The 21805-nt window shown below is 35.3% G+C and overlaps 1 protein-coding gene across 2 annotated transcripts; it reads left to right on the top strand.

Annotated features, from left to right (window-relative positions):
* The first annotated feature begins 8512 nt into the window (after window positions 1-8512).
* Window positions 8513-20698, top strand: LOC145008968 (uncharacterized). 2 transcript variants are annotated; one of them, XM_078967613.1, is made up of 17 exons: window positions 8515-8664; window positions 8775-8906; window positions 9516-10034; window positions 10131-11312; window positions 11388-11712; window positions 11870-12125; window positions 12230-12446; window positions 12564-12910; window positions 13010-13465; window positions 13571-14744; window positions 14839-15192; window positions 15289-15526; window positions 15649-18202; window positions 18342-18959; window positions 19101-19775; window positions 19878-20231; window positions 20389-20698. In XM_078967613.1, the coding sequence occupies exons 2-17, from the start codon at window positions 8781-8783 to the stop codon at window positions 20474-20476; spliced, it is 9483 nt and encodes a 3160-aa protein (XP_078823739.1). In that variant the 5' UTR covers window positions 8515-8664; window positions 8775-8780; the 3' UTR covers window positions 20477-20698. The 2 variants fall into 2 exon arrangements, with proteins under 2 accessions (XP_078823740.1, XP_078823739.1); XM_078967614.1 differs by lacking the exons at window positions 19878-20231; window positions 20389-20698 and having other exon boundaries at window positions 8513-8906; window positions 19101-19345; window positions 19405-19589.
* The last annotated feature ends 1107 nt before the right edge of the window (window positions 20699-21805 follow it).

Here is a 21805-nt window from a genome sequence, read left to right on the forward strand (position 1 = left end):
ACAATAAAGGCCGACATGGTACCTTAGACTTGTTAAACCCATTGAGGAAACTCCCCTCAATCGATAGATTAAATATCCTACACTCGTTGTCGCGAACTGAAGAATCCTCAAGCTATAAATACCAAATAACATCCAGTTAATAATTGGATTCCAATCCACAGCTATCAACCCATAATTAGGGTAAAAAGACCATTTTACCCATAACCTAGTTTGGACCAAGACTTAGGCCCAAACCTATAATCCAAAAGGCCTAAAATCCAACTAATTGATCAAGGCCCATACTTGGCCCAATTTTCCAAATTGGTCCCAAAACCTTACATAGGCCTTACCCTAAAGCCCACCCATTCTCCTAGCCCAAAACACTTGCACTTAGATGGTCCAACAAGAACCCAAGCACTTAAACCCAAAAGAAAGGCCCAACCTCGAAGCCCAAAACACAAAGCCCAACAGACTAAGTACGCGAGGCGTACTCAGTTGTAAGCTAAGCATACACGCTAAATGGCTTGTATGTTGTGTGTACATACTTATACGCATAATATACTCACCCATTAAGCGAAAACCCACTTTAAGCACTTAATGCTTAAGACCAGAAGTCCAAACCACATATCTAATACCTAATAAACGTTTAGAACCATACAGTCACTGACTTGGTGACTTTGCATGCCCCAAAAGGACCCAACTTCAAGATATAGCACTTTACTTTCACTAAATGGACATAATCTCATGCATGAGTGATTCTAAACCTCAAAGGTGCCAACTTTATGGACTTTGAACCTCAGAAACTCCAAGAGTGGCAACTAATAGCTCCTGGAGTGGTGTCAAACCACTAGATCTCATTCATGAGGCCAAAAAGGGTCCAAAATTCATATAAACTAGATCTAAGCTAATAATGAACAAGATCTTAGCCTTTTACCTCAAACAAGCTGGAAAATGGGGTAGAGAATCAGGATCCATAAGCTCTTCCTTGATCAACAACCTTGCACCAAACTCCTTCTTGTTGATAATGAACTAAAACACACCAAGAAGCACACAGTGAGCTCAAAAACACAAAGGAAAGGTCTAGGGTTTCGAAATGAGGTTATAAGGTAAGTGGAGGCTGAGAAATGAGGGTAACATGAGCCATAAGTGTGATTATATAATGTCTAACTTCATAAATTAGGGTTATAACATAGATCAAATTAGGTTGCATGTACCCTTAAACGTATAATTTATTTTCTACATTATTACATGTAAAAACTAAAAACAATCATGTTTTTGAAGTCGTGTGTGAAAAGGACCTTCTACACAATATAAAAAAAACACAAGGGTTGAGTTTGTTTATTTATTTGGAACATGTATTGGAAATGTCTGTTACCTCATATCATAGGTACCATTTATGTAATTTTGTAAATAAACTATAAAATATTAAATTAAGATTATCTTCGTGTGTACTATACTATTATCCTAATAATTTTTAAATAGCTTATATTTCCAACAACCCTTTTATATATAAAAAAAGGAGATAATTTGGCAAATGACCATAATTTACAATGATTTTGAAGAAAATGACCACAAAAATCAATATTTCAGAAAATGACCAAAGGTTCCGTAGAGGGGGTTCTGCGGAACCATAAAAACCTCTGCGGAACCCTTAATTGATCTGCGGATAGATAAAAACAACGAAGAAAAGGCATTCCTCACTACTCGACTGCGGAAGGAAGGTGGAGATCTGCTGCGGACATCGACTCTGATCGAAACGAATAAGAAAATGTCAAGGCGAGCTCGATTTGCGGAGCAACTGCACTCCGATGTGTTATCAGATGGATATGGAACTCAAGTAATTTTTTTTCCTAATTTTTGTATAAGAACTCAAGTAATCTTTGTAGAAATCGATTATATGATTTGGAAATTGATTGATTTAATGTTATTTATAAACACATATGTTTGTTGGGGTGCAAGAATAAGAAATAAGAAATCAATTTATGCAGAGGAGGCCTTGTTTTCGTCAAGAACAGATTCGCAGAGGAGCCCTCTGCGGAACAATAACTGCCTCTGCGGATCTTTTTTTTTTTGATTTTCTGTAATTATTATCTCTTAAATAGACCATTGAACATTGAGATCATTTTATGTTGATTATGTCGCATATTAAAATAGATTTCCAATTATTTGTGTAATTAGAAAAAATATTGAAAATTGAAAATTTCTATAATTATTATTAAAATGGACCATTTATGTAAATTTTATAATATATATGAGACCATTTTGTAAAATTCTGTAAATTTGTTATAAAAAAGGGACAACTTTTTTTAAAAGATAATTATTCACGTAGACTATTGTATAAAAAGTTATAGAATAAAAACGATATTTTTGTTGCAGAAAATTGTTAAAAAACAATATATCAGTATTATTTTGTTTAATTTTTGGCATATATGTTTAATCTTTTGCAGCATAGTTTACATGGATGGCTTGCAGAATATACTTTTAGAGGGGCGTTTGGGACTATGTTGAAAAAGTACATTCCAAAACTAAAATAGTAGGCGACTTGAATTATTTCGAGAGACAGCTTTTGAGATCTTCATTGGTATGCCCAACCTGAATGGTGACCCGATGCTCTGTCATTTGATGATGTTGTATGAGGTTTATGATGTAGAGGTAGCCAGGACTGGGAGGTTTCGGTTCGAGTTACAAGGCAGGGTGGTTGAATATGGTGAAATAGAATTTTGTTTGATTAGCGGTTTGAGATTTGGGCCGTATGTTGATATAATAAATACAAAAGTCAACAGAAGTTCAACATTAAGGAATCAGTTGTTCCCTAATGTGAGAGATGAAGATTTACGGTTGAAAAATTTAGAAGACTACGTAAAAGAGCCAGCATTCTTAATGTGTAGCGATGAGGATGCAGTAATGGTTATGCAAATGATATTTTTGTTGAGGGGTCTCATAGGACAAGATGACAATACGTGCATTCTGTCGGCAGTGCATGAGCTAGCCGATAGTCAATATAATTGGAACATGTATTAAATTTAATATTTAATATTTATTTATAAATACTTGATGATTTATATTATTTATTAATGAGTACGACAGGTTTGCATGGGGTACGTATCTGTGGAGGTATAGTGAAACACAATTACTTTGGTAAAATCTCTAGATATTTACGAGATAATGAGGATGAGGGTTACACGAAGACGATGAAGTATACTGTTCTAGGTTTTCAGTTTCCGTTTAAGGTTAGTTTTAGCTGCAATTAATTGGTATTTTTTAAGTGCTTATAAGTTTGGACAAAGCATAATTTTTTGTCGTTATAATAGGTATGGATTTTGGAGACATTTCATGAAGCTTTGAGGTTTGCGCATCACGAAAAAAATGAATTTCCAAGAATGAGGGCATGGAGAATAAAAACACAATTGATTCTCGAGCAATGTTTGTGTATGTTAGACGTTTCAGTGGTATAATTATGCAATCGTTATATTAAATATATATAGTTAAAAATTACAACAATTTTATATACTTAAATTTATATTAATTTTGTAGGATAATAACATTCCACGTGATTTTGAACCAACGCCTGTTGAGATCAGTTTTCCATTCTTTGAGCGTTATGTTAATTGGACTCTAGATAAAGTGCAATCGCCACCGCAACAACAGAGTCCTCCTAAGGAGCGTTCTCCATCACCGCAACTAATGAGTCCTCCTATGCAACGTTCTCCATCACCTTGGAATCAGTTTCAGGGAGCAGATTACACCTCAGCCTCTCATTTTTAGGAAACATCCCACGGATCTGTAGAAAACAGTAAATTAGACAAGGTATTTTGCGTTGTTAATGAATTGAAAACCACAATCGGGCACTTTGGGAAGAGAATGGATAATTGGGAAAAAGATAAACAATTTGGTGTGAACGATATGGAAAATGTGGATGCGGGGGAAGCATTTTTTGGTGGTTTGGGTCCTGAGTCAGGCCATACGTATGTGCAGACGCCACCGCTTATTGTTGATGTTGAGGATAACATAGCTACACCAATTAAAGGACGGATAAAAATGAAATCGAAATTTTGTAGGGAGCCTTACACACATGTATAAAATTAAGTAATTTCTATTTATATAGTATATAATCGTTCCAAATTAATTAACATATTGATTTTGTAGGTTCCTCCGACGACGAAACCATTAAAGAACAGAAAAGGGAAAAAACACAGAAGGAAAATAATGTAGCAAAAAGACAATTACTATTGAATAATTATGCAGATTGTGATGATGAATTTTGGAAATTGTGGGGAAAGAAGATGGGGGCGGTATTTGTGGAGCATAGACTTTTAAGAGGTATTGACATGAATTGGGAATTTTGGTCTACTTTACTTGGTATTGGCGCTCGATGGTTGCTCCCTAAGGTAACGAACACCCCTTATTTTATATTAAAAAAAGGGTTAGATAATTAATTGTTCAAAATGATTTTGTTATCTAACACACAACATCTGGTTATCTGGTCATCGATGCAAGTCCGTCGAATTGTAGGTGGATGATTATTAATCCTAAAGGCACGATTTTGGAACCTGGGAAACAACATTATTTGAGGCATATAGCAGTCGAGATGGTTGATGGACCACATTAGAAGGATATTGATCAAACAAGTATATATATATATATATATATATATATATATATACATACACAAACACATACACACACACACATTAAAATATGTATATATCTAATATGTTATTATTTTTTTGAAGGTTTTAATTCCAAACAACATACCGCAACTGCATTGGTATTTGGCTGATTTGGATCTTCTGACATGGAAAGTGACCATATATGATTCAGCTGAATGGTGTGGTTTCTTTAAAAAAAAAATTAGATGACGGTAGTTTCAAATCGTTGGGAGATAGTATATTAAGTGAACTAGACCACATATCATATTGGGCCCGTTTTCCCAATAGACAGGAACCTACTAAGGTGAAATTCGTTAAAGGTAAACATGTATCGTAGCAAGGACAAGTAGAAGAAGGAGAAAGAGGAGATTGTGGAGTTTTTGTTTTCATGTTCATGGAAATGATTGCATCAGGTGTACCAGTGGAGACACGTCAATCACCTAGAGATACGGGATTTACTTACCGTAATCGGATGACAGAAACTATTTGGAAAACTAAACTTTGATTGTGTTATTTGGAATAGTAGACTTTGATTGTGTTATTTGGAATACTAGACTTTGATTGTGTTATTTGGATTTACATATAGCTACACCTATTAAAACAAAACAAACATGAGATACCTAACTATTAGAACAACTACCAACAACTTGTATATACATATGCTCTTCTTGGAATCACACATCCCCTTCTCCATGATTGCCACTACACTCTTTTACTTAGGAGAAACTCCAACTCAACATTCTTATTCCTTAGTTATTTATGAAACCAAGATCATCTTTGGATTCCAACTGTTGCTTCATGGAATAGATGAGGTTTTTGTAGTAATCATCTTCAAGTGCAACATCTTTCCATTCAAAGTAATAACATTTCCTTAGTCTTGTCTGTATCAAACCCACATGAATAAAACATCAAAACACAATGACTAATCACCCAAGATGTATTTTAAACAATCGCAGTTATATATGTATATTTAGAAACGAAGCTTACAAAGCTGTTGTTGCAGTTCCAAAAACGTCTTCCGGGGTTAGTGAGTTTCCAACATGTTCGTTCCTTAGTTGGAACATCGCAATGACAATTGTTAACATCGTCTTTAACAAACACGCGAGCAACTTGGAGGCGGTTTCTTGCATTGGAGGAGCTCATAGACATTGTGTTGAAGAATCAAAGTGGTAAGAAAGAAATGAATGAGGTCCAAATTGGGGGTTTTTGACACATCACTAAAGAACTGTTTTCTACGGATCATTGCACACCTTTGCGGATCAGTGCATACCTCTAAGGAGCAGTGCACACCTCTACGACTCTGTGTACACCTCCGCGGATTACCAAACAACTCTGCGTGATAAGTAATATAAAATCACTTTACCATGTGTATCCTTTCATCGATTGTGTACCATTTCTTCTTGATTTCATTTTTTTTTTATAAATTAACCCTTATATTTTCCGCCATAATGGCTTCCATACCATGGAGCGTTGAGGATAACCTCCGTCTAACTTGTGCATATATTAATATCCACGAGACCACCAGGATGAATGATCCAAGTTATTGGACACGTTTAACTTATGCATTCAACACTGACCCTCAAACTACCCCAGAAAAATACCGCAACACCATTGACATCACAGCAAAATGGTATGAATTAAAAACAGAAGTTTTGGTTTTCAACAATCTTTATACCAAAATTGATGACGCACGTCCGGATGAAGATGAGGAAGTCATCCTGGAAGCGGCTAAAGCGGAATACATATCCATTAGTAACGGGTTAGAATTCGAGTTTGAAGGGCCTTGGAATCTATTAAAAGATCTCCCGTATTTTTAATTTGTATTGCGTTTGTAGAAGGATAATTTAATGTAGTTTGTTTTTATTAGGTTATTTATATGCACCGGTTTGTATTACGTTATTTATATGTATTTGGTTTGAATTAGGTTATTTACGAAACCAGTTGAGTTAACTTCTACTTTATTCCATAGAACATAAAATACAAAACAGTACAAATACATGGAAAACATACATCAGTAGCAAACATATTACATAAAACATTTCACATAAAAAAACCCTTCTACATGAAATACTGGTGGTTCTTAACTAGATTCCCAGTGTCCACATACTCGAAGTCTTTTCCCTCATGCTCGAAAATGTAATGATCTAAAATCATTTCTACAAGAGCATCCTCGTTTGAGTAATAATAATTACTACTAATTTTAAGATGATGATACCATCGATTGAACCATGTGATTTCGTTCTTTAACTCCATCCACTTACTAAGAATATCTACTAGTACCCGATATTCTCCTTGTCCAAATGAAAGGTTGAACATACCTGTTATGCGGGTCCATTCATCACCTCCAAGGTAATTAGGGGTAACCATTGTTGTTTCACCTTCAAAAATGTTCAATCAACATCGTATTATAACCATCACCTCTTTTGTCGTCCATGGACATGGAGTATCGGACGATGATGTTGCATTCATAGAAATTGGTGCATTGGAGGTCATTTCTATATTTCTTAATACTGGGTGAGTTGATACAATATTTAACAGGTATGAAAATTTATACAATGATATGTACAGGTATACACTGATCCGTAGAGGTGTACACTGATCTGCTGATAACAGTTCTGTAGATTCCCAAACAGTTATGTGGACTGATATTGAACATAAGTTCATTACTTTTAACATTTTTATCAAATTATTTACATAATCACATAAGGTATTAGTGTATTTAAAAAAATATTAATAAATGAAAATGAATGAAAAAAAAACAAAAAAACGAAAAAAAAAAATCAAAAAAATCAAAAAACATCAATTTTGCAGAGGTGTAGCGGATCCACAGAGCAGCTAATGGATCCGCAGAGGGTGCTCTACGGATTCTTTGGTCATTTTCCAAAATCCATTTTTCCTTGGTCATTTTCTTGAAACAACCCTTCCTTTTTGGTCATTTTCAAAAACACAAAGGAAATGTCTAGGGTTTCGAAATGAGGTTCTAAGGTAAGTGGAGGCTGAGAAATGAGAGTAATATGAGCCATAAGTGTGATTATATAATGTCTAACTTCATAAATTAGGGTTATAACATAGATCAAATTAGGTTGCATGTATCCTTAAACGTATAATTTATTTATTACATGTAAAAACTAAAAACCATCAGATTTTTGAAGTCGTGTGTGAAAAGGACCTTCTACGTTGTATAAAAAAAACACAAGGGTTGAGTTTGTTCATTTATTTTGAACATGTATTGGAAATGCCTGTTACCTCGTATCATAGGTACCATTTATGTAATTTTGTAAATAAACTATAAAATATTAAAGGGGTGTTTGACTTAGCTTTTGTGAGGTAAAAGTTGTTTTTGTAAAAGAACTTTTTACAAAAGTTATTTTTTAAAATGTGTTTGGATTGACTTTTGAATGGAAAAAATCAAAAATTAAAATGTTTGGTTTAACTTTTACATGTAAAATGATAAAAAAAGACATGTTTAGGGTAGATGAAGGGTATATTGGTAATTTAATATTTTTAGCTGGTAAAAAGTTGGGAAAAGTTAGGTATTTGTGATTTTTCAAAAAGACTCAAATTACTCTATAAGAAAAGTCATTTACAAAAGTCTCCTTTATCAAACATCTTTTGAAACTTTTTCTAAAAGATAAAGTCAAAATTAAACCAAACACCCTCTAAATTAGGTTCCTGTACTATACTAGTATCCTAATAAATTTTAAATAGCTTATATTTCCAACAACCCTTTTATATATAAAAAAAGACCCCATTGGCCATTGCTTTTTTTTTTTTTTTTGGTCTTCCAATACGTGGGAAACGACAACTAAAGCTAAAGAAAAACGAGGAAAAGATAAATCATAAAGAAATGGAGAAATAGCGGAGACTTGAACTTGACTTCATTTTGGTAAAGCCGAACCGTTGTGTATCTTGATTCCTCTGTTATTGCTCAAAAGAAATGTTGATTGTGCCTTTAATGTACGGAGAAACTTTAGAAAAGCAATCGTCGAATCTTTTCTCTGCTATTGGATCTCTACTACGATCACTTCCTTAGACAGTAAGATAAGACGCATCATTTTCTAAACGACAAGACAAGAACAAGAACAAGAAAACCCAATTTCATATTCGAGTTTGGATTCTCATTTTTGGTTTTTTTATAATCATTAGAAGGTGATGATGGAAGGGGGTTCTTCAGGGAAGAAAAAAAGAGCTGCTAAGAGCCAAGATCACGACTTTGCACAGTTGATCTTTTCATGGTCTCTTGACGACATACTCAATGACAACCTTTATGAACACCAGGTTTTTCCTTTACACAGTTGATCGTTTCTTTCTTTTTGTAGTTCTTGAAGTCTTTTGTTGTTTTGTTCTTTTTTAGTTTCATTCTCGATTTTCATACATATATAATGCATGTAACTTGGATCATTCCACCTTTTCTTACCCCTGTCTTATTTTTAAAATTGTAGTTGTTGTTTCAGATTAACCCTTTCTTTAGGAAACCATTAGTCTATTATTTCAATTGGGCATCTTATCACAAAATTGAACTGAAACATTGGACTGTTTAGTTATAAGTTATAACTATGAAGTCCGTTTTGATTTCACATATACATCCAAAAGTTGCAGAGATCACATAAACTTCTTGAAAAAATTATAATCCATTGAACTCAAAGTCAACTTTTTCTCATTTTGGGCTGGAATATTTATCATTCTTTTTCTTTCTTTCCATGATCAATCATCAGTGGCAAGAAGATCACTGATTATTTGTTTTTTGAGAAACATAAAACATGAATTTTTTGTGATTTCCTAATAAGTCATAACTATATGTTGTTTAAATAAGCTGTTTGGCTTTATCTTTATAGATCATATCTCCATCACATGAATCTTTCTTGTGACTTAATGCGTCATTTGCAGGTGGAAAAAATACCACTTACTTTCCAATCTGAAGAACACTACTTTCGTTCTTTTGTGTATCCTTTGCTTGAGGAAACACGTACTGAATTGGCTTCCAGTATGAAGATGATGTACAAAGCTCCATTTTCTGAAATTTCTTCTTTTAAGAAGGCCAAAGGAAAAGAGAAAACGATGTATGATGTTACTGTTGCCACTTGGAGAAACAGTGAACGCCAAAAAGAGCCTTATCAGACTTTACCTGGTGATCTGCTTATCTTAAAAAATGGGGAACCCGGATCTGTTTCTGATTTACAGAGTGTGGGTAGTACATGGGCTTTTTTATTAGTAAATAACACAGAGGATGATGATAGTGGTACACCCGTACAGTTTAAAGTCACTGCATCACAAAAGATTGAATTCCATGATGGGATGTTTGTTGCTTTCTTGATGAATATAACAACCCAGAAAAGAATCTGGAATTCATTGCACAAGCATGCAAATCTTGATATTATCAAAGAGATTCTTTACCCTGATTCAGTGGTAAGAAGTTGGTTGAAGTTATGGTTATAATTAGTTGATAAAATCTTCCTTTCTTAAGTCTTAACATCATTATTTATCATGGATGTCTTGTTACAGGTTAACGAGAGGTGTGACATGTGTTCATTAGGTTGCAATAGTTCTATCCAGAGATTTGATCAAAGTCTTGTTTCTAAACTGAATGAATCTCAGAAAGCGGCTATTATGGCTGCAATTAGTAAAATGGAATGTTGTCGTAAATCCTCTGTGGAACAAATATGGGGCCCACCTGGAACAGGGAAGACAATGACTGTAAGTGTGATGCTCTCTATCTTCTTGCAAATGAAGTGCAGGACACTTACATGTGCTCCAACGAATGTTGCCATAGTAGCAGTAGCTTCTCGTGTTCTAAGCTTGGTAAAGGAATCATCTAAAACTGTAACTGCAAGTGGTGATTCGTTTTGTTCCATTGGAGATTTGCTATTGTTTGGCAACAAGGAGAGGTTGAAAGTTGGAAAAGACATTGAAGAAATCTATTTGGATCATCGGGTTGAGAAGCTTACAGAATGCCTTGGATCTCTGACTGGTTGGAAGCATTGCATAAAATCTATGGTTGATTTACTTGAAGATTGTGTTTCTCAATATCATGTTTTTGTGGAAAATGAATCGATGAAAGAAAAACAGGTTACAAATGAAAACAAAAGTAAAACGAACATCTTGAAAATCAAATCCTTCATGGAGTTTGTGCGAGTACGATTCAGTTCTTTTGTACAACCACTCAAAAGGTGCATTATCACATTCTGTACTCATATCCCAAGAAGTTTCATGAAGCAAGAAAATTTCCAAACTATGGTCTCTCTTTTGGATAATCTAAGTTCTTTGGAATCGTTGTTGTCCCAGAAGAACCTGGTTTCTGAAGAACTTGAGAAAATTTTCGTTTCTAAACCTTTGGAAGGTGATTTTGTTAAGTCAGGTGATATGTCATCGATCAATTCTGTCAGAATCATGTCTCTTTCTCTTCTAAAAAGGCTGCAGACCTCTCTAGGAGGACTCAAGCTGCCAGGTGGCAACAGACATGCAATAATACGGTTTTGTTATGAAAGAGCTTCTCTTTTATTCTGCACAACTTCTACCTCCTACGCGTTACAGAAAGTCAAAATGGAGCCTTTGAAGTTACTGGTTATAGATGAAGCTGCTCAGATGAAAGAGTCTGAAGCCATCATTCCCCTTCAAATTCCTGGAATGAAACATGCTATTCTCATTGGAGATGAGTGCCAATTACCTGCAACAGTTAAAAGCAATGTAAGGCTATTTTAATTTCTATTTTTCTATTTTCAAAATTTTGTATACTTAGATGGAGTCGATGTTTGTGGACAGGTTTCTAGTGAATGTGGCTTGGGAAGAAGCTTATTTGAAAGATTGAGTTTGTTGGATCATTCTAAGAACCTGCTTAATGTTCAATACAGAATGCATCCTAAAATAAGTTCCTTCCCAAATAGGAAGTTTTATCAAAATAAAATTCTGGATGCAGAAAATGTGACAAGTAAAAGTCATGGAAAACAATATCTTTCAGGACCGATGTTTGGTTCGTATTCATTTATAAATATTGTTGGTGGAAAAGAAGAAGGTGATGATGCTGGGAGCAAAAGAAACATGGTTGAGGTGTCTATTGTGGTTAAGATAGTTCAGAAACTTTATAAAGGTATACTATTGGTTATATTATATCCTCAGCATGCAGCTGTCTTTTTATCTTTTTGTCTTTATGTTTTCTTTTTTGATGTTGGTAAGTTGAATTTGGTTCATATAATCTTTTTAATGTTTCAATGATCCTTTCATGGCATCTTCTTCCATGTTTGTAGCATGGCACAAGTCCAAGAAAAAGGTTAGCATTGGTGTTGTATCTCCTTATGCTGCACAAGTTGCATCGATTGAAGAGAAAATTCGTTACAAGTATGAGAAACGTGATGGATTTTCAGTAACTGTAAAGTCAATCGATGGATTTCAGGGTGGAGAAGAAGATATCATAATTCTATCTACTGTAAGATCGAACAGCCATGGGAATGTTGGATTCATGTCTAGTCCTCAAAGGACTAATGTTGCCTTGACTAGAGCAAGGTGAAATTCTTTGACTTTCTTAGCTATTGATCTTTATAGATAGCTTTCCTTTTCTAGAACTACATCTAATAAATTTGTATGTCTTCTCTTCCGTTTCAATCTAGGCATTGTCTCTGGATATTGGGGAACGAAAGAACCCTAGCTCGTAGTGACTCGATATGGAAAGATTTAGTGAATGATGCAAGGAATCGCCATTGTTTGTTTGATGCTAATGCTGATAAATGCTTGAAGAAGATAATAATAAATGCAAAGAAAGAGATAGAACCACTTAATGATATGGTTAAGGGGAATAGCTTACTTCCTAAACATGTAAAATGGAAGGTATTGTATCTTAACTTGACTTCCATATACAACATGATTACTTTTTCCTTAAATATGTTATTTTGTATTATCATGTTTTTGTTCTTCATATACTTTTTTTGCAATTTATGCCATCAGATTCTCTTCAGCGATAATTTCAGAAAGTCATTTGAAAAACTGTCAGATTCTCACATGAAGAATGTAGTTGTAGATTTTCTACAAAAACTTTCTGGTGGATGGAGGCCCAATGATGGAAACATAGATTGTCAAACATCATCAAAGGTATTGAAAACATATAAGGTTGAAGGGCTCCACCTTATTTGCACGATTGATATCATCAAGGAGTTGAAGTACATACAAGTTCTGAAGGTTTGGGATATATTACCTATAAAGGAGATTCCAAAACTGAGAAAACAACTTGACAGCATGTTGGCTACATACACTGATTCTTATTTGAATCGTTGTGCAACAAAATGTTTGGAGGGGTATGTACATACATTTTCCGTTTACTGAATCTTAAAGCTATTATAATGCATGCTTAGTTCATGCTCTTAATATTGTCATGTTGGATTTATATTGTTCAGAAACTTGGAAATTCCTAAGAGTTGGGCAACATCAAAAGCAATTATCCAATTTCGGGATGTAATAAAATGTGAAGATGACAATGAAGTGAGTGAAAGCTTGTTGCATATGAAGTTCTACTCCTTATCACCTGGGATGGTGGAATATTTGCGTTTTGGTAGAGAAATTGATCTACCTGTGAATCTCTCTGATGAACAAATGGACATATTTTTGTATTCCAAAAGTTCATGTATTATTGGGCAATTAGGAACAGGCAAAACCACTATATTGACAATGAAGTTGTTACAAAATGAGCAGTCTTTTCGTGCTATTTGTAAAGCAGAAAGCAGCCGAGTTAAAGATGCTGAAGTTGATGATGATCATGAAGAAAGGAAACCGACTGTTTTGCGACAGCTTTTTGTGACAGTTGACCCAAAATCATGCTATGTGGTGAAGCAACATGTCTCCCAATTTCAAAGGTGTGCAAATGCTTGTTTCTTTTACTTATTTCTTGTCTTGGATTGTTTATACATAGAAATCTTTTATCTCATCTTTTGACTTTCAAGCATTGATGTATATGGCAGTGTTTCATATGATGGGAATTCATCAAGAGAGATTAATCTTGATGATGTAGATATAACATCAGAATCTGATGTGCCAGACACATTTGTTGATGTCCCTGAGAAAAGTTATCCTCTTGTGATAACATTTCATAAGCTTCTGATGATGTTGGATGAAACATTGGGTGATTCATTCTTTACAAGATTTCATGAAGCAAGAGAAGACTCTCATGGTAACCATATAATTTCAAGATCTGTTGCATTGCAAACTTTCATAAGATCAAGAAACGTTACATTTGACAGATTTTGTTCACTCTATTGGCCTGAATTTGAATCAAGTTTGACAAAGAACCTTGATCCATCTAGAGTGTTCACTGAAATAATGTCTCAAATAAAAGGAAGCTTGCAAGCAGGAGATAATTTTGATGGCAAACTGAGCTCTGAAGGTTACTCTTTATTGTCAGAAGGTTGTGCATCCACTTTAACAAAACAGAAAAGAGACACTATAAGCTCCCTCTTTGAAGCCTATGAAAAGATGAAAGCTGAACGTGGAGATTTCGATTTGGGAGATTTAGTAAATGATCTTCATCATCGACTTAAAACCAGGGGTTATGAAGGCGACCAAATGGATTTTATATACATTGATGAAGTGCAAGATCTTAGTATGAGGCAGATTTCTCTTTTCAAATATATTTGCCAAAATGTTGATGAAGGCTTTCATTTTGCTGGTAATACTGCACTGAACATTGCAAGGGGGGTTGATTTTAGGTTTAAAGATATACAATCTATGTTCTATAAAGAGTTTGTAAGGACCAGATCAATCGAAAAACAAGAGAAAGCTAATGTATTGGAGATTTTTCAACTAAAACAGAACTCCAGAACTCATATTGGTGTGCTCCAGTTAGCTCAGAGTGTCATTTACATTCTATACTCTTACTTTGCTCACTCGATTGATATTTTGGAGCCTGAGACTAGTTTTATTTCTGGACAAGCTCCTGTTTTACTCAAGTCTGGCAATGATAAAGATGGGATTGTGACAATCTTTGGCAACACAGGAACAAGTGAAAAAACTGTTAGCTTTGGTGCTGAACAGGTGATATTGGTTCGCAATGAATGTGAGAAGATTGAGATTTGTAAAGATGTTGGAAATCAGGCTCTTGTTCTCACTATAGCAGAGTGCAAGGGTCTTGAGTTCCAGGTAAGTTCCTTCTTAAATCTTAATCATATCTTTTGTGATTTTTAGTATATTCTGCTTTTTGATGTCTCACACCTTCACATGACCTGATTTTTAGGATGTCTTGCTATACAACTTTTTTGGATCATCCCCTTTGAAAGACCAGTGGAGTGTTATATATGGATACATGAAAGAACATGATTGGCTTGATGAGAAACTTCCTCAGTCTTTTCCGAGCTTCAAGGAATCGAAACATAATGTCTTGTGTGATGAATTGAAACAACTGTATGTTGCTATAACTCGGACAAGACAAAGATTATGGATATGTGAGAACAAAGAGGAGCTCTCCAAACCAATGTTTGACTACTGGAAAAAGAGGGGCCTTGTGCAAGTGAGGAAGCTGAATGATTCAGTAGCACAAGCAATGGGATGTTCAAGCAGCCCTCAGGAATGGCTGGAGTGTGGTAAAAAGGTGGATGTTTAGTGTTTATCCCTTGTTGAAATAATTTTATTCTGTTTTGCTGTTTTATTGTCTAAAGGGTGCTGATGACCTTTATATGTTTTCCAGCTTTTCTATGAGAACATATTTGATATGGCAACCATGTGCTTCGAAAGAGCTGGAGACTTGAAGTGGGAGACAATGGCCAAGGCTTTTGGTCGTAGAAAATCTGCTGAAGAAATTCGTGGAAAAAATCCTGAAAAAGCTTCATGTTATCTTAGAGAAGCTGCAGAAATGTTCGAGTCTATTAGGAAACTTGAGTTAGCAGCTGAATGTTATTGTGATTTGGGAGAGTATGAAAGAGCTGGTAACTTCTTTTCTCCATCATAAAGAAGTTTTTGTGTTTTTGTGCTGCTTCAGTTGTGATTTTGCTCAGATCAGATGAAGTTTTTGTAAATTTCTATCATCTAATTCTAATTTGTTGTACAGGAAAAATCTATTTGGATAAGTGTGGGGACATTAATGCAGCAGCAGAGTGTTTCATGCTAGCCGGATGTTATAGTGATGCAGCTGAAGCTTATGCCAAGGGACATCAGTTTTCTAACTGTTTGTCGGTTTGCAGAAAAGGGGAACTTTTTGATAAAAGCTTGAAGTATGTAGAATATTGGAATGAGCATGTTCATGTTCAAAGTAGAGAAATCAATAAAGATGAGCAAGATTTTCTGGAGGGTTGTGCTCTTTATTACTACGAGCCCAAAGACCATAAATCCATGATGAAATTTGTCAGAGCCTTTCGTTCTATGGAATCAAAACGTGTTTTCTTAAGGTGGTTAGGCTGCCTTGATGATCTTATGTTGTTGGAAGAAGAATCAGGACATTTCCTTGATGCTGCTGAGCTTGCAGGGTCATGTGGTGATGTTTTGAAAGAGGCTGATCTTTTGGAGAAGGCTGCTCATTTTAAGGAAGCAACATTGCTCATACTTTGGTATGTGTTCTCTAACTCATTATGGGGAAATGGAAACATGGGTTGGCCATTGAAGCATTTTTCTCAGAAGAATGAACTTTGTAAGAAAGCAAAATCACTTGCAAAAATGGATTCGGACAATTTGTATGATTTTGTTTGTAGTGAAATTAAAGTACTCACTACTCAACAGAGTAGCTTGTCAAAGCTGAAGAAGCATTTAGATGCTTCTCAACAACACAAGAGTCTGAGGGGAGAAATCTTATCGATCAGAAAGATTTTGGATGCTCATCTCCAGTTGGATATTGTAAAGTATAACTGGGAGGATGAGTTACCCTCTGATATTAGTAAGTATGTAGAGGACAAGATCTCTCAGAATCAAGTTTCTGTTAGAACTCTGGTTTTTTATTTTAATCTCTGGAAGAACAACATCATGGATATCTTCCAGAGTCTTGGAGGCCTTGAGAATGCAGAAGCAAATCAGCATGAGGGTCATGTTGATTTCTGTTTAAATTATTTTGGTGTGAGGAAACAATGTGTAAAAGGAAACATTGTTTACTTGTTAGTCAACAAGGATTTTGATTGGGTAAGAAATCTTGGTGATGACAAGGGGCTTCATAGGGATGGAAAGATTCTAACTTTGGATAGCAAGCAGTTGGGGCTTGCTATTCGGTCATATTGGCAGTCAGAATTACTTTCTGTGGGTGTAAAGGTGCTTGAAACTCTTCAATCGCTTTATAATTTGACTCTAAAGGGTTCTTCATTTCACCAAAGCATATCTCTTCTTCACATTTTTGAGGTATCCAAGTTTCTTTTAGATTGTCAGTATCTCAACCTCACAGTTGATGATATGAAGATTTTGCAAGTTTTTCTTGGAAGCTCTATGATATATTTTGACTATGTGTTTCCATTAGACTGGCGAAAATCAGTCTCTTGGAACTTGATTGCCTTAAGGGAGAGTGATCTTTCAATGAACTTGCTTGAGGAAGTTATTCTTCAGTACCTCAACATCGAAAGTGACCTCACTTATTGGACAATTGGGAAAGTGATGATGATATGTCTTGGTTCCAGAAAATCTTTTGCACTTCATGAGAAGATTATGAGGGGCCTTCAATGGAATCCCTTATGGAAGTCATTCGTTGAGAAATTTCAGGAAGGTGGCTTCAATGATGTTTATGTTGCTCCATCACTCCATAATGCTATGGTAGATACTTATAGAGCCTACTGGATGTTTCCTGGCCACATATCACCTCACAGTTTTGTATATCTCTTGGATCGTCTTCTATTCATGGCATCTTTCTCCTCAGGAGTCTTTTTCACAACAAAATCTTCTTTTGTTGAATGGTCGTGTACTCCAGATACAACTTTCTCAGATTCCAAGCAGATCTTTTCGAAGGATATCACAGACTTTCTTGTTGGAATAGTTCAGCATATTCTATACAAAAAAGAGGAAACCATATCATGGATTGAACGATCAAACATTGTTGTCTCTTATTACCATCCACTGATAGCATTGAAGTTGGTTATGATAGTTGCTTTAATTTCTTTGCAATTATCAGATTGTTCCCAAGTAGTATTTGATTTGCTGTTGGGGTGGAACAACATTGCTTATTTGCTTCCCAAGAAGTTTGTAGGTGATCTTCTAAGGAGAAGAAACGGTTGTATCTTGAGTTTAAATCCAGATACGGTTGCAGAAGCATTTGCAAGCATAGAAGATCCTCTTCTAATTGTGAGTTCGGAAAATGCAACTCCAAGAGTCCATGCTCCAGGTGCAATATTTGTGGACCTTAAGAGACCTAGAGAAGAGATCATGAGTGTATTGTTCCCAGGTGAATTTACAGTTAATTTCCAGAAAGACAAAGCTACAGTGATAACTGAGGCGAATCATGTTGAGGAAACCTGTGATGAACATAGCAATGGTGATCATTCACTGGTGGAATCAATTCTAGAAAAACAAAGCAGCAATGAGAACATGCAGGGTGCAGAAATCAATAAAGGGAGACAAAGAACAAGGGGGAGGAGGGGTAAAAATAACAAAGCATGCAATGACCAGAAGCAGCTTTCTTCTCCATCTGATAAGAGGTTAGACTTGCAATATTGCAAATTTTAAGCGGTTTATTATTGTTTAGATCAATCTAAACTGCATTTTTTATCGAACATATTGTTTTCTTGCATTCCGTTGTCTTATTTATATACATTCATATGGGTGTCTGGCTATCAGTTTCAGTCATCGTGAAGTGGAGCTTTCAGTTTCTAAGAGTCATGAAAAGGCGACTGTGCAAATCCATGAGTGGCTGCAAAGTAGCAGACCAATGGTAGATTGCAGCAACATGTGTGAGGTTCTTCACGAGGAGAATCATGTTGAGGAAACTTGTGATGAACATAGCATTGGTGATCATTCACTGTATGAACAGGAGGTGGAAAAACAAAACATTAACAATAACTCTCAGCATTTAGGAAGCAAGATAGGGATGGGAAATAACGAAAAGAAGAAGAGTAAAAACAACAGAAGTAGCAACACTCAAAATGCATTCTCTAATGTTCTATTGGATGGACAAACTTGTGCCAGAGAAGGTAGAACTCTACATGAAGCAAAAAACTCATGGGATGACCTTACAACTCTACATGAAGGAAACAACTCATGGGGTGACCTTACAACTCCACCCAAAGCAAACAACTCATGGGATGACCTTACAACTAAACATGTAGGAAACAACTCATGGGGTGACCTTACAACTCTACCCGAAGCAAGAAACTCATGGGATGATCTTACAAATCTACAAGAAGGAAACAACTCATGTGATGACATGAAGCAACCTTCTTACCCATCTAATATGAGGTAAGACTTGCAATATTGTAACATGCTAAGTTGTCTATTAATGTTTAAACCACTCTAAACTAAAATATATATCGAAAAAGTATTTCTTTGTGTTCTTTTGACTCATTTATATACAATGGATTTGTGGACTATCATATTCAGTCAACCCAAAGTGGAGCTTCCTGTTTCTACTAGTGGCAAAAGGAGAAATGTCCAAGCAACTGTGGAGAGGTGGAGAAATGAGAACACACAAGATGCAGAAATCAAAAAAGGGAAGGGAAAGAATAAAGGAAAGTCACCGGTCAAATTGGTGCTTGAACAACAAACTAGCAATAAGAACACTAAGGATGTGAAAATCAAGATAGGGAAGGGAAAGAACATTGATAAGGGGAGTAAAAAAAACAAAGGTAGTAATAGTGTAAATTCATTTACTAGTGATGCACACATCAATGATGATCATCCACAGGCGAAAACTGTGGTAGCAAAACAAAGCAGCAATGAAAACACTCCAGAAGTGAAAATCCGGAAATGGAATGGTGAGAATTCAAAGAACAAAGGTATCAGCAGTGTAAATTCATTTACTAGTGATGCACACATCAATGATTATCATCCACAGGCGAAAATTGTGGTAGAAAAACAAAGAAGCAATGAAAACACTCCAGATGCAAAAATCCAGAAATGGAAGGGTAAGAATCCAAAGAACAAATGTAGCAACAGTCTAAATACATTTACTCCTGTTCATATGGATGAACAACACTGTGTTAGAGAAGCTACAATCCTACATAGAGCAAACATGGCGTGCAATGACCTGAACCAGTCTTCTGCATCCAATACAAGGTTAGACTTCCAACATTGTAGATTTTTGAGTGGTTTATTATTTTGGATTCAAAATTGTGTTTCCTTGTATACGTTTGTCTGATTTATATACATACATTTCAGTCGACCAGAAATGGATCTTTTAGTTTCTAAAGGTGATGAAACGACTGTTGAAACATTTGTGGAGAAGCCAATGGTAGATGGTTTCTTTAATTATGTGGGTTCAGAGAGCAGCAACATAACTGAGGTTCTTCAGGAGGAGAATAATGTGGAGGATACTGATCATGATGAAGTCAACATTGGTGATCATTCACCTCTGGAATTGTTGTTAGAAAAACAAAGCAGCAATGACAACACTCTTGATGAGGAAAACAGAAAAGGGAAAGGAGAATACGTTGCTGAAGAAGATACAACTCCGTTCACATCAAATAGCACATGTAGTGACCTGAAACCACCAACAGATGCTCTTGATACGGGGTTAGTGATAACTCTTATTTATCAATGTTATTTACTAATAATCATAGAAAAATGCTGGGTTAAAAAGTGTTTTTGGTTTATATTTTTACTGGTTTTGTTGACCTTTTGTTGTTTAAAATGGAAATTTTATATACTTTGTTGTTATCTATGTTTGCAGGATAAAAACATCTGATGAGGTGAAACCTGCTAGCATTTTTGATATGGCGGCGGCATACTTGGGAATTCGCAGCTGGAGGAAAACTTGATTAAATGGACATGGTGCTTCTGAAGGTCTTTCACACAAGCCTTCATGTAAATAAGTAAAAAAAAGAGAGAGATTTCATTTAGTATCATGGTATTCTCCTCTCTAGGAATTAAAGGGAGGATTTTATTACACTGAATTGGTAACTTTAAGGTTTAATTGGTCGGGCTCGAGTATGTGTGGTAGATCGTTCCATGTTTCTTTTTATAAGAACACATTTGGTATACTGCTTTAAGGTTCATGAGCATTGCTTCCTTATGATACTTATAAGTAGAGGTGCACACAAAAACCGGATCCTCGAAATGGAACTGATCCGAAAACCGGTTTCGGTCAAAACCGGTTTTGACCAAACCGGACCGGATTCAAACCGGTTTGACTTTTCGGACTCGAAATCGGATTGACCCCAGGATCGCAAACCGGATTCTACAAAAACCGGTTCTTAAACCGTCGAAAAATCTGGTAAAACCTAAAAAAATCGGGATCAAACCGGTTTCAAATCGGATTCGGATTAGATTTTGACCGGATTCGGATTGGATCCTAGGTTTGTGCATCTCTACTTATAAGGTTCCATTTTGGTCTTGGGATTGATGATAGTATACTATCAATCATAATTGTGTGACATGATAGGTTCAATGGCAATAACATTAGCCCGTTATGGTATTCATATACTTCAACAATCTCCCACTTGTGAAACTCATACCAATATAATAAAAAAGATACAACTAATCAATAACTTCTAACAAAAATCCACCATGACCTAGGTTAAATTAATATGTGCCTTTATGGAAATTCAACAACATCTTTGTAGTAACTATCACCTCTGTCCATTATGTTTCTATTTGTCTACTTGTTCTTAAATCATAAGGCATGGATTGAATGAATCATGACTACACATTTTGAGTTTCAATCAATTCAGTTGATATAAAACACATCATTCTTCATGTTGAGATAATAAGCATCTCGATACTAAGGACAATACAATGTAGTCGGTTAAAATCATTTATTGACAATAATCTATGATTTAATTTGAATAGCGGTTGATACCTAACATTTACACGTAGCAAATGCCTATGGAATTGGAGAACCGTTTAAATATCCATTTAATGGATATTAACCAATCATTTGCAATAGTTTGTAACCCTTTTTTACTTCCTACAACAAAAAATAATCACATACTATTTGCAAAAAAAAAAAAAAAAAAAAAAAAAAAAAAAAAAAAGCTACTTTATTCCTGGATACTTAAACATAAAAAGAAGAATACTAACAAATGAACTTTTCATGTACATTTTTCACTTAAAAGTCAAAACTATCGGGGATTGATAAGGGAAATATC

The sequence above is a fragment of the Lactuca saligna genome, chromosome 8, assembly GCF_052625555.1.
Source record: "Lactuca saligna cultivar CGN05327 chromosome 8, ASM5262555v1, whole genome shotgun sequence".
In the NCBI taxonomy this organism is placed as follows: Eukaryota; Viridiplantae; Streptophyta; class Magnoliopsida; order Asterales; family Asteraceae; genus Lactuca; species Lactuca saligna.